We start from the raw sequence: 14813 nt of genomic DNA on the forward strand, positions 1-14813 counted from the left end.
CTACAGCAAAATGCATTGGAGTCTGTAGATGTGTCCTTAATTCCCCACTATGTGGAATGACAATCTGCCTTTCTGGTTTTTTGACTAAATTCATATATTTCTGTTCTAATATGTATGTAGAAATTATTCTCAGTCATGACACATACAGATGTCTCTCTCACTCTTGCTTGTCTTTCAACAGAAGCACAACCTGCATAAGAATGAGGGTGATAGCCCTTGACATCAAGCATCACTAACAAAACCAGGAACAATTGGTATCAAGTGGAAAACTCTCTGCTGGTTGGAGTCATTCTGGGCACATAGAAAGATGGGTGTGGTTGTTGGAGGTTTATCATCTCAGCTCAGACATCTCTACAGGTGTTCCTCAGGGTAGTATCCCAACCATCTTCAGCTGCTTCAACAATGATACTCCCTCCACCATAAGGTCAGAAGTGGGGAGGTTTGCTGATGATTGCACAATGTTCTGCATTATTTGTGACCCCTCGGATACTGAAGCAGTCCATGCTCAAATTTCACAAGATCTGGACACTATCCAGGCATAGGCTGACAATTAGCAAGTAACATTCACACCACACTGTGTCAGGCAAATGATCATCTCTCATTAGAACCAATCTAATCACTATTCCTTGACATTCAATGGTGTTACCACTACTGAATTCCCCACTACAAACACACTTAGGTTACCATTGACCAGAAGCTCAAGTGGACTCATCACATTAACACAGTGGCTACTAGAGTAGGTCAGAGGCTACAAATACTGTAATGAATAACTCATCTCTTGACTCTCTAAAGCCTGTCCACCAACTACAAGGCATGAGACAGGAGTGTGATGGAATGGTCCTCACTTGCCTGGATATGTGCAAATCTAACAACAATCAAGAAACTCGACTTAATCCAAAACAAATCCACTCACTTGATTGGCATTGCATTCATGAGCAACCACTTCCTCCACCACCGATGCACAGTAACAGCAGTGTATACTATTTACAAGATACTCTGCAAAGTTTACCAAAGATCTTTAGACAGCACCTTCCAAACCCACAACCATTTCTATCTTGAAAAACTAGCGCAGCAGATACTTGGGAACACCACCATTTGCAAGTTCCCCTCCAAGTCACTCACTATCCTGACGTGGAAATTATTCACTAGTCCTTCACTGTCTCTGGACCAAAATCCTGGAATTTCCTCCCTAAGGGTATTATGGCCTATCTACAGCATGTGGACTGCTGTGGTTTCAAGAAGGCAGCTCCCCACCACTACCAAGCCAACGATGCCCACATCCCACGTGTGAATAAAAAATAGTAAGTTATTGGCTTTGATAATATAATAGAGAGATACCAGAAAAATTACTTTAGCATGAAACACATATGATAGTATTACTACAAATTGCTTCCGTTGCAGGATTCTGCATCCTTTGAATGATGATATTGAAATATTACTTCATTTCATAATTCTCATTTAAACTGAGGCAAGTTAAATAATTGGCTGTAATATGAATTTATTTTACAGATGTCATTATAGTCTTGACTGTCTTGATATGAATAATTTTCTAAGCAGATTGTAAATACATCCAGCAATACATGTTCCTTCAGGGCATTTATTTGGTTATAAATCCTTGTAACTAAAATTAAATCATTTAAAAAACCAAATTCTTTTTGTTACTTTAGTTAATGCTTTATGAGTTTTTTTGATAAACATACATAATTGTTTACTGCATGCCATTAGTAGTCACCAAATTATTAGTTTCCTTTGTAAACACCACCAACCCTCCTGCAATTGCAGTGAAAAGGCAACAGTTTAATCACATACTCTGTAATTGTTCAGGATAAAAATCAACTACAACTAGACTGAGTCACCTCTAATGAAAGGTTGTCATTGTCCAATATGTCAAGGCAACATATTCAAAAAGTTCCAGCAACTGCTGAGTTTATTCTGAGAGTGAGTCATAAACATTTATTCTTTATTCTGACAATAGCTGGAGACATAAAAATAATATTCAGATTGCTAGATCTTACAGACTCCCACTCCATTCTTTTATTAGTGGTTTATGTGCCACCTGACTTATTGTGTAAGAGATAGCCTAAATTCTTAAGAATAACAATTATTGCTAAATGCTTTATTTTTTTAAAGAGAGTGGCAAATCCAAGAAAAGTAATGGTAAATAATATGAGCCTTTGATCCCGAATTTGTTCTCACTTGATCGGTGATTCAACTGGAGTTTAATTACCAGAAAATTGGGAGTACCTCAAATTGGGCAAACTGATTGCTATGTCCTATCTTCAAATTTGTACATGTGCTAAGCATTAACCTGAAAGAGCAGCCAAGTCACAGAAAATAACATCTCCTGGTTTTAAAAGACATTCGATCCTGTGTTTCTTCAAAAGCATCTTTGGCTCAAAAAACCTCCACTCAACTTACTGATAATGCTTGGCGTGTTATTTTTATTTCTGAAGGAAGAAGTAGTATTTGTGGGTATGGTTGGGGAAGGTTTAAAGTAAAATGGCAAGGGGATGGGAATCTATGCAAGGTGATAGACAAACTGGGAAGAAGCACAAAACAAAAGACAGAATGGAAAATAAGAAAAACTATAGGCAGAGAATTCAAGAGGAAGAATCAAACAGGCAAAATAATACAAGCAGGACTCAGAATGTTAAAAAAAAAAGCCTTAAGGACTTGTCATATCGGGTGGAACATGAATAACAAAAGGGAAAAATTAGTTCAACAAATAGATATAAATAGTTATGACATAATTGGGATTATGGAAATGAGTCTGTAGTGTGATCAGGGATGGGAAATGAATATCCAGGGATATTCAGTTTTTAGGAAGGACAGATGAAAAAGAAAAGGAGGTGGGGTGGAAGGTGGGAGGGGGCTTTGCTGGTTCAAGAGGAAATTAACACACTTGTGAGGAAAGATATTAGCTCAGGTGAAATGGAATCTATATGAACAACAAGGGGCAGAAAATGACAGGTGGTATTGCATATAGACTCCCAACCTATAGTGAAAATGCTGGGGAGAAAAGATTAAACAGGATATTACAGAAGCAAGCAATAAAGGTACAGCAGCACTTGTGAGTGACTTTAATCGGCAAACAGATTAGGCAAATCACATCAGTAACACCACAGAAGAGAAATTCCTGGAATTGGTAGAGAGTGGTTTTTTGGATCAATATGTTGAGGTACCAACTAGAGAATTGGCCATCCTAGACTGGGTGTTATGCAGTCAGAAAGGAATAATTGGAAACCCATTCCAAAGGAATAATTGGCAACCCATTGTACCTATGGTCTAATCAACCATAGGGCAGATTAGACTCTATCTACCATTCCTTGAAAAAATAGAGCCGGAAATGACATCACACACCTTTAAGAAGCCTAGACCTATAAACAAAGAGGCGGGACATACCGCCAGCACTTCACTGGAGACTCTCACTGATGATGTCACCTAGTCATAATGATGAAACTTCTGAAAGCAAACCTTCCAGCTCAGCGAGCTAACTTACAGACTGATTTGCCAGCTGTTTAGTCTCCAATATAACTCTCCCGTTTCTGATTGTAAGAAGCTCACATTTGATTTTACCAACCTTTGTCTCTCCCTTTATCTAAATAAGCTTTTACAATTCACTTCTACGTTCCCCACAATATTACGCGCAAACTCTATATTTCCCATCTTCTTCAGTCCCTTTATGCCTATTTGCTGAAATCTAAACTGGTCCCAATTCTCAGGTTGCTGCTATGTTTTGGCCATTATGTATGCTCCTCCTTGGATCCAATAGTATCCCTTATATTGTTATGGGCCAGACCAGACCCCCTCAAAACATTTCAAGAAAGTGGCTCAGCCCCTAACATTGCTAGTTGTTTTAAGCAGGTGCAGAATGGATATTCCAGGAGAGATGCAGCTTAGCTTTAAACAAAATAGTATTATTCACAAGATTGCTAAAAGAAGCACAAACAAAAGAGAACAGAATATTGAATAACCTAAACTATCTGAAAACCCAACAGATAATCCCAATATATTGATGCTGTTCCAAATACTTGCAACAATCCCCTTAGGCAATCCTTGGGACAAAAGGTAAAATCAAACACAGGGTCTTACAGGAGAGATGTCAGAGAAATGGCAGCATGGAACACTCTCTTCCATGTAGCTGTTTCTTGGACCAGCAGCCTCAAACACTACTGCTTGCTAACCAGCTGTGCTTTTCCAGCCCCACACCTTTTGACTCTGATCTCCAGCATTTGCAGTGCTCACTTTCTCCAAACAGAGAAAAGCTAAGCTAGGAGAACTGGGTTGGTAGATTTGTGGGCTACCCTGATGCCAAGCGGTCTGAGTAGTCTGGAAGTCATTTCTGATGACAAATCAATTAAACATATATTGTGGTTCTGACTTCACAGAAGACAACAAGAATAACAGCCCAAAATGTTTGGGGAAAGCAGAGGGGGGGACTGAAGGAAATCAGTATCAGTAGGGAAATGGTTGTTGGGGAAACTGATGGGATTAAAGGCTGATAAATCTCTAGAGTCTAATCACCGACATCTCAGACTACAACATGATGCTCGGATGTGTTGTTGCCTTTGTATGATTTTTCCAGAGGTGGTTTCTCAAGTTGAATGGATAGCCTCCATGTAGTAGTGTACAGACAATTATGCTTATTGTGTTCTTTTCAAAATAAGGTCTTACTAGCAGTTTCCTGATCACATCTACCATCTGTTATTAAAAAGCTCCAGGGAGGCAAACCACTAATTGATTGCCTCCCACAAAAGTCTGATGTTTGGGACATTCTAGCCCCCAGTAGAGTTAGGAATGGGGTTCTGACAATCAAGGGTAAACATCCAGCCCATCTATTTCATGGATGATTGTTTGATATTGGGTCCAGAATTAATTTAAGACAACATGGATTAAACCTCCTCAAGCTTTGTTTTCAATTTAAATTCTTGATTTATAACAGACTTGACTTGGCACTGCAACAACTAACAATTCAAACTCATTAAGTCCGACAAAATCATTCAGCCTAAAATAAATCAAGCAGGAATCTTCTAAATTCATATACAAATTTAAAGTACGCTGTGTGAAATGTAATAGAATAGAACATATTGAAAACCATGATTATATTAGATAATTATACAGCAACATTTCCTTCAAGAAGAAACATTCAATGGACACTTGTAGAAGTTCCAATTGGATGCACAGGATTGTAAAATGATGCAGCATCGGCTATTCTATCCATTGTATCTTTGCCAGCTCTTGTTCTAATCTTGTTAGCTCTCATCATAAAATTATACGATGATCCCACTCTGCTTCATCTTAGTTCCTAATTTAATCACTAAACCCTTAAAGTGCGTCCCTGCTTATACAAAACTACTTTGCACAATGGGTAGCAGCAACTTAAATTATTTTAAGCTGAAGTTTTACAGTTTACCAAATGCTCCTGTATGGTGATGCTAAGATGAAAATCTTCTTGGGCAAAGTATGTAGCACTGTATCAGTATAGCTGCTGCAATAGTTTCTACTCAGTATTCAGCTAGTTTCGTTACTGCTCAAGGCAACTTCTATCTCAATTTATTTCAAACCTTACTCAGTGTATTTTCTTGTGTTGAGGCACATGAGGCTAAAATAAAGTGATGTTGTTCCCCTCTATGTAAATGGAGCACTGAGTGGCTGGGTATTACTCAGGCAAATTATTCAGATTTATTCAGTTGATAATTAGGTCATTAAATTGATTTGCTTCCTTACAAAATGTAGGGTATACAATGAACAGATGAGTGTTGAAGTTAATGCTCTCTTCAGAAATATTCCTATAATTGATACACATTGTGTTTTGTCTGTTTTTTTTAAGAGTTATTACTAGCTCTAAGGGACTCATTAAAGATTTGAATAATGGATAGGATATTAATGACCAAAATGATCTCTGTATCAATGCCTTGAAGACTTTAGCAACATTTGTACATCAGATTGAAAACGTTAAGTCATGAGGATCTGACATAATGAACATGCATTAAGCAAGTAGCGTTGTTCTTTTCTCCCGCATGCAAGTAATAAACCAATCCTACTCCTCACAAAGGAAGGAAAAACATATATTCATGGATTTGTTTAATGAGCAAAGGGTTTTCAAAATACTTCAAAACTGGTTCTCATTGGTGAATGACTCTCCCCCTTAGTTCATCGCAAGAAGGTTAATTTCAGAAGGATCCCATCACTCAAAGATGCCTTTCTTCCAGTCCAAAATGAACATGTGTTTTATAAAGAGCCAACTTCACCAGGATTTCATGAATTTACAGCACACAAACACACACACACACACACACACACACACACACACTGATAAAAGGTTTACAAATAAGAATCTGAATTATACATGAATGGTATAGCTGAATACCATAGCCATTACAGTGGTTGTCACCAGTATTGTTGATATTGGTAGTTAACAGGCAATGTCAAGATCAAGTTAAAAATCACACAACACCAGGTTATAGTCCAACAGGTTTATTTGGAAATACTAGCTTGTGGGGCGCTGCTTCTTCTTTAGGTATCAATGGAGAAGGATCGTAAGACACAGAATTTATAGCAAAAGATTACAGTGTCATGCAGCTGAAATGTTATTTTGAACAAATCTAGATTGCTGTTTAGTCTTGCATCTTTTTGAACGGGTTGCAGGTTTTGGTTCATTAATATGTAAATGTCAGAACTTCTTTTAAGAGACATTCTCGAGATAACTTAAGGTTTTATTAAAAACAAAGGTGGCATTTCAGCTCAGATAATGCACTGACGGTGAGAGGTCTGTATCCCAATCTTGAGTCAGACTGGTTCTATTTCCAAAGAGGAATTTATAAAACATTACATGGATTGACTGCCTGCAGATTGTGTGTTTTTTGAGCAAAATAGAATGCATCCTCTGACTGAATAAAAGATGTATATCGATACAGGACACAATGGCCTAGTGATAATGCGACTGGACAACCAATCCAGAAATCCAAGCTAATGTCTGGGGACATCAATTTGAATCCCAAAATGGCAGGTGGTAAAATTTGAATTCAGTAAGATTCTGGAATTTTAAAAACCTAGCCTAACAGTGACTGCTGCTGATTGTCATAAAAACCCATTTGGTTCGTTAATGTCTTTGACAAAATAAAACCTGACATAATTTCCAGGTCTGAAGCACAAGTGAGTTCGGATCCACAGCAATGTGACTGATTCTGGGCAATTAGAGATTGACAATAAATGCTAGTCCATCCAGTAACATTTATGTCCCTGGATGATTAACCAAAAATAAGGCTGTTGTTAGAGCTATGACCTTCACAGCACTTAAGTCCATGCATTTGGATATTAACAGTTAGACTGAGCGAGTTTTAACTTCTGTCCTTTTATATTTTTTAAAAGGGGAGGGGGGCATATATGAGGGAGGGTGCGGGGGGGTGTTGGTGGGGGTGGTGGTGGCTGGTGAGTGCAAACATGTTGCATGCCAAGACTGCTATCTTTTTTTAAGCATTCAGTTGATAGTGTATTTTCGACCTTTGAAACTTTCTGACACCTCAGGTGTGGCATTTTGGAGTCTCTCACACTCCAGTCAACCACTGAACTTACACCTGCAATCTACTTTTGGCTCTTTGTCTTTTTCTTCAAACAAAAAAACCACAGATTGTAATTAACATTTGGTCTACAAGGAGATCCAGGATTATGTTTCATGTTCATGCCACTAATGCATTTTTGACTCAAAAGACTACAGGGCATTGAGGAATCAGTCAGCATATGATGGCAACACAATGCTAACCATCTTATATGTGCATATGCACTCTCTGAAGAAAAATTCACATTTCTGTAATATTTTCACACTGGATAATATGTTTCAACCTCTGATTGCACATGATAAGCATACACATGCAATGGTGTTCCCTGCAATTCTGTGTTGTATTCATTTTCACACTTGTCCTCCCTGGACCCCAGCTTATTGGCCCTCCTTAACATACAAAACTCCTTTCTTGTTATGCAAGATAATTTTATAGAAATTCTCATGTATACTGCTGGTGTGTCATATTGCAAGGACTTATGTGAATAATTTACAAGCTTTTTGTTAAAAGATCTGAAAGGGATCAAATCACGCCATGTTTAGAATCAGTATCATATGTCTCACACAAATCAGCCTCCCATTCATTTTTGGGTATAACCAATTGGAAAAATGATAGCGTTACTTCTCGCTTACTTGTGGAATAAGACAGTAGTGTATATGCTTAGTGGAGAACTCACTTTTTCATTCACTGCAATTCCAATGTATTTTATTTTTGAGAGATCCACTTTCCTCATGATTACTAAAGACTTTATCTTATAGCATATCCTAAACCTGCCTCACAACATCTCAGTCAATCCTACAGATTCTCCTCCATATGTGGAAGTTCGTTCATAAATACAACATCGAGTCTAAATCCAATTTCATTGACTTATCTAGGCCTAATAAAACCTCGAACATCAAGAGTTGAGGATCTTTATGGAAATAATTGCAGAGATTTGTAAAATGGTTTGAACTTTTCAAAAAACTTCTTCAACAGCTCAAAATGATTGAATTAAAATTTTGAAAGTTTCAGCTCACTGGCATGTTTCTGAAGCCAGATGATTGTAGCAGCCGAGGTGGAATAAATTCATCCAAAGTCAGACCAGTTGAAGTGCTGGACTCTAGGACCCTGCAGCAGCTCATTCTCTACTGTAATGTCTCAAAAAGGGAAGATGGCACCAGGCTTTCTTGATAAAGACATGGAAGTCATCGTAGAAAGGGTGGTTGAGAGAAGGACAACCCTCTAGCTGATAGACCACCAGGGGAAGGAGGGTAAGGCATCAAAGATAATCAACTCGCCTGAGTCAGTGCTGCTCATAGGATCAGATGGGATATAGAAGTGCAGGAGAAAGGTCAGTGATCCTCTGCACTCGGTAATGTTAAGTGCCATCACCTTCTATCTCATATGCACTCTAGGTCTGTCTCTGCACACAAGCCTCACAAATGAGGCTTACAAATTGATGGACTACAAGCTTCACTTTTGGATACAACATCTGCACTCTACAGCTCTCAACCACCACATCCTTTACAATTCTTAACAGAGCTTTTCAGCCACAGGGCAGGAAAGCTATGTCATTCACGGAGGTTGGCACTATCCAAGGAAGTGCAAAGTGAATGCGTGTTAAGGAATGAGACTAACAGCTAAACGATGTATCCTGTGTAGGTGCACTGATGGCTGTGTATCATTGTATACAATGTCCTGGAAGGAGCAGATGAAGGATGGACAAGAATACTTCCCAATGAAACATTCAAGGACATGCTGGTGGATGAATATTAAACGTGCATCCCCATTCTAAGTGATTAAAGATTTAACAGCAATCTACGTTTGTTCAATATCATCAGTTGTATGACTTTTTGATCTTTTACTATAAATTCTAAGCCCTATGATCCTGCCCTACTAGCTACCTGACAAAGGAGCAGTGCTCAGAAAGTTAGTACTTCCAAATAAACCTGTTGGACTAAAACCTGGTGTTGAGTGATTTTTAACTTTGTCCACCCCAGTCCAACACCAGCACCTCCACATCATGGTTATTCAAATAAAAGCCTAGAGAAGCCAGGGAATCACTTTGACTTTCATTTCATGAATTATCACCATCTAAGATCTTGAGGGGGGGTGGGGGGTGGGGGGGGGGGGAGTGGGCGTGGGGTGGGGGTGGTGGGAATTGCATGCTGAATATAAATGTATCAATGATATGCCATTAGATGGACGTAAGGCAATTCCCACAAATCAGTGAGATTCTGATCTTATCATCGAAATGGTAAGGAGAAAGTCAGAATCATTTTTCTTGATATTGAAAATATCTCATCCTCACCCTCAGCATATTTTCCCACTTTAAATGCCATTGTCCACATTCCTTCAGCTTGGGAAAATTCTGCCTGCAGTTATCATTTCAATGTATTAAACATGGCACACAATTCCCTCAACTGGGATAATGGCCAGCTAATCCATTTTAATGCTGTTGATTGAGGGATAGTAATGCCCAGGCCAATGGGGAAGACTTCCTCATCTTTGAAATAATCTTCTTCAATCTATCTGAGAAAGTAGATGTATCTTGCTGCAACATCTCATTCAAAAGGCAACGCCTCTAACATTACAGCACTACTTCAGTGTTGGTCTAAACTTTTGTGCTCAAATTACTGAAACAGGAAGAAGAACACACAACATTCTGATTCAGAGTCAACAGCGAAACCACTAAAATACAGCAAATGTGAACATTTTCAGTATCGAAGGTGAACATATATTCGCCCCAAATAGTCGTGCCATGTTATAGAAGTTGATTTCATTTACATTCTTTTTAAATTGTTTGTTTGTCATTGTTGGTTGTTTATCAGCTTTGGGAATTTGATGCTGCTGTTGTATTTACTACAGTTTTGTTTTATTGTCTCTGATATGACTTGTTAAGTAATATGACTTGTCAAAATGATTTCTTTCATTATTTCTATTTTATCTCTTTGGTATCCAATTACTCATGTAATTGTTTAAAACAATGGGAGACTGTAATATTTTGCTTTAGTTTCCAGCTGTATTATTTATGCTGAAAACTTTCAGGTAACACAGAAATGAGATTTTCAACTGAGCAACTTTGGCTGGACTCAAATACTTCACAGGAAATTCTTTCGAAATTCTCCTTGTTGGTTGTTGTAACTTTGACCGGAATCTCTGTTGATGTGGTTCACTGAGGACTTCTCCAAAATTGCAGTGACCAATCAGGAGAAAATAATGGCCAGATTCTGGGCACATCTCTCAGGAAAAGATAATGCACTAACCTGCTGTATCATTACATCATTAATGATTGTTTAGAAATGTTTACAATACAAGTTAATTCAAAGATGCACCTGGAACCTTGTGAATCACTAAATGAACAGATGACGATTTTCATTGGGTAGCACTGGATTAAATAGCTAAATGGAGGGAACACTTCTCAAGATGCTCAGTTCAGTTTTATTAGGTCTGGCTTTTTCTATTAGCTAGTGTTCATCATTATTACTTTTGAATATAATGACTAATGGCAACTGAGCAAAGATTTCTGAAGCACTATATTCATTCCATTCAGTTTAAAGAAATACATATTAAAAGACGGGAAGACATGTCTTAAATTGCTCCGAGTACATATCATTTAAAAAGAAATTAGTAACTTGCATTGTCATACAATACCAAAGGCAATCAGAGCCATTTTGCAAGGTTAAGCCAAGGTCAGGTTAATAACTGAAACAAATCAAATAGATGGAAGTTTTTTAGGCAGAAAATAAGAAAAAATGCTCAGGTGTTATATTGCAATATTAGTGGTAAGAAAGCAATGTGTCATCCTGTGACTCTACTGTGGTTTCATTGTAATCTCTGGTTTAGCAACCACTGATTAAATCTGGTATTCTAGGATTTATAGGTACCTGTTCAAGTTTGGTTGTGCTGTTCATTGTTGGGTTGTCGCTGTTGCTGTCTTGTGAATTTTGTTTGCACAAGCTCCCAGAGGAGTCCTTAAACATTATGTCTTTTTCCAACATGCTATCCTGTTTGGCAATGGACAGGACCAATGGGTTCCTAAAGGGTAAAGATACATATACAAGTTATACCATTCCCTACGATTGTTATCAGTCAGGAAAAAAATCAAATAAAATCAAGGCATCTCCTTTGGTTCAGGCTCTATGAACAGCCACTATGATCAAAGGTTGAGAGAATAACATTCATCATTTTCTTTTTTTTAAACATATTTGTATCTAAACAGGATAATGGTTAGCATTTTTTAAAGATCATTTTGATGTTGTATTATATCAAATCCAGGTGGAAATCAAATAATTGAAAGAGAATGTCAACAGGTTTCTGATTCACCAGACTGAGCTAAAGTCATGAATGTGTTAAGAAACTTCAGTCAACATATTTTCTGGAGGTGGAGGGAACAGATTAGTAAAAAACTGAATGTCAATGAAACATGTTGAAACACTTGTGTGTGAACTGTGGATACAAACAGCTGAAACCTTCACTGTATTCAACTGAAATACTGATTTAATAACAGATGGTTATAGAACTAAACCCATCATTACAAAGATTTTTGATGTTGGTATAAAGAATTTATCCTCGGCCATATGCTGTTATGTCTTGAAGATAACAGTTTCTCCTTGATCAAGGTCCATATTGCATCCTGAATAATGGGACAAAGTTTAATATATTTTTAAATAGCAGCTACATAGTTTCTTGGGTACATATCAGGAGCTGAAGCACATTTGAATCACAAGCAGTGAAATCTATACCTGGTAATCTCATGTGAATTATTTAATAGCTGAAGACTATATCTTAATCTCAGACTAGTGACTGAAAAAGTGATTGAAGGAGTCATAAAAACGTTAGGCAGTAACATAATTTATTGATTTGACATTAGAACAGATGTATAATTGTAACAGGTTTGTCTCTTAATGATTGATATACTGCAACCACTGACAATGTATTCAGTATTTCCCTTTTATTTAAAATACAACTGATTCTCAAGTTGTACTGTCATAGACAGATTAAAAAAAACTCTTTTCCTGATGTATCATAGGGATGATAGATAGCTCAGTTAAAGTTTAAAGATTCTATTTTCCAACTCAAAGAAATATTCTAATAAATAATGATCTGGAGGAGGGGACTGGAGTGAACACAGAGGTAAGGGAAAGATGTATGTCTGGGATAGAGAGGTGCAGGTAGTGTTGTAGAACAGAGAGACCTAGGGGTTCAGGTATATAATTCTTTGAAATCTGCATCTCAGGTGGACAAGATGGTTAAGACGGTATTTAGCATGCTTGCCTTCGGATTTTTGAGCATAGGATTAGATTACTTACAGTGTGGAAACAGGCCCTTTGGCCCGACAAGTCCACACCAACCCTCAGAAGAGCAACTCTTCCCAGACCCATTCCCTACATTTACCCCTTCACCTAACACTATGGGTAATTTAGCATGGCCAATTCACCTAACCTGCACATTTGTTTTTGGACTGTGGGAGGAAACCCATGCAGACACAGGGATAATGTGTAAACTCCACACAGAACGTTGCCTGAGGCTGGAATTGAACCCAGGTCACTGGCGCTGTGAGGCAGCAGTGCTAACCACTGTGCCACTGTGCCGCCCATTAAGTGGGAACATACAGGAAATTGAGATTGTATTGAATGTTGGTGAGGCCTTTTCTGGAGTACTATGTACAGTTCTAGTCGCCCTGCTATAGGAAGGATACTATTAAATTGGAGAGGGTTCAGAAAAGATTTACCAGGATGTTGCCAAAAATGGAGAGTTTGAGTAATAAAAATAGACTGGAAAGGCTGAGACATATTTCCCTAGAGCATAGGAGGCTGAGGGGTGACCTTGAAGAGGTTTATAATGTCATGAGAAGCATAGGTAAGCTGAATAGAAAGTCTTTTCCTCGCGTGGGGGAGTTCAAAATCAGGGGGTATATTTTTAAGGTGAGAGGAGAAAGTTTTAAAAAGGTCATGGAAGCAACATTTTTTCGCAGATAGTGATTCATGTGTGGAATGAATTGTTAGAGAAAGTGGTGAGTGCGGGTACAGTTACAAAAATTGAAAAGACATTTGGATAAGTACATGAATAGGAAAGGTTTGGAGAGATATGGGGCACAAGCAAGTGGGACTTGTTTAGTTTGGGAACATGGTCGGAGTGGACTAATTGGATCGAAGGGTCTGTTTCCCTGCTGTTTGACTCTATGACTCTAAGAACAATTCTTAACTTCAACAGAAAATAAAAAATGTATCATTATTGATGTCTAGTCTGCAGTCTCTGTCTTATATTCCTACACAGCATTGTGGAGTGCAGGCTGCAATTCAGTTCATTTCACCTTGTACGTCCAAGGCTTTTTTTTCCAAAAGTTCACTCTCATTCTACAGGCGATCTCTATCATTAACAAGGATTAACTTGAACAAAGTTTCTTGTTTTTAATCTCACGATTTTCTTTTTTGAACATAAGATCATCACTCATTAGTTGGAGAAGATCTTTTCCTCAACTAATAAGTCACAGTGATCTGGAGCTTTCAATATTTCTGTGAAGTCAATTTATCTCTTTGTTGTGTCAACTGTTGTGAGAAAACTGGCTGTTTCTGCACAGGAAGATTAGAAACTTTCTTTAATGTTTTATTTTGAGCCTCCAAGGCATGACAGCATTGTATGACTGCTCACAGCTGGACTATTAGGTCCATGTCTCTCTGAGGTAGTTAGACTGCTCCAATTCGTGCAGAACTTCAATCTTTTTGGGCCCCATTTGGTACTCAACTTTAAGTTTAATGTGACAATAGTGAGAGGGACTAGTCTTAAAACTCATAACCTGTAACTGGTAGCTCCAAAAAGACACCAAAAATTTGACCAAAGGAAATAAAATGTGACAAAGGTCCAAATAAACAAACCAAAATAAATTGATTAGAAGCTAAATGGGAAAAATTGCACAGCCAAAACACTTTGTAAAATAAAATAAGTGACTGTAACAAAACTTTCCTATTCTAATATTAGGAACTGGCATATTTTGTTGGAAAGGCAAACCAGGATAACTTAGGGACTGAAACATTAGCTGGAAGTTAAATAAGAATGAAATCCTGAGCACCCAGGAAACAGGACTCATTCCTGATGAAGGGCTTTTGCCTGAAACGTCAATTCTCTTGCTCCTTGGATGCTGCCTGACTTGCTGTGCTTTTCCAGCACCACTCCTATCTTGACCCAGGCCACAGACCAGTTCCGGAGCAGCTAGATGGAGAATTAACTCCTAAAGCTGACCTGCCTCACATTAGCAACATAATGTGGAGGTGC

At 38.1% G+C, this 14813-nt stretch overlaps 1 protein-coding gene across 6 annotated transcripts in view; it reads right to left on the reverse strand.

Moving 5' to 3' along the window:
* The window catches only part of myo16 (myosin XVI), a 390437-nt gene that overhangs the window by 207847 nt on the left and 167777 nt on the right, over window positions 1–14813 (reverse strand). For all 6 annotated transcript variants that reach the window (XM_072578153.1, XM_072578149.1, XM_072578148.1 and 3 more), the window contains one exon: window positions 11426–11576. In XM_072578153.1, the coding sequence (XP_072434254.1) occupies window positions 11426–11576 (151 nt within the window). The remainder of the gene's footprint in view (window positions 1–11425; window positions 11577–14813) is intronic.

Source organism: Chiloscyllium punctatum, chromosome 9 (assembly GCF_047496795.1).
Source record: "Chiloscyllium punctatum isolate Juve2018m chromosome 9, sChiPun1.3, whole genome shotgun sequence".
Taxonomy (NCBI): Eukaryota; Metazoa; Chordata; class Chondrichthyes; order Orectolobiformes; family Hemiscylliidae; genus Chiloscyllium; species Chiloscyllium punctatum.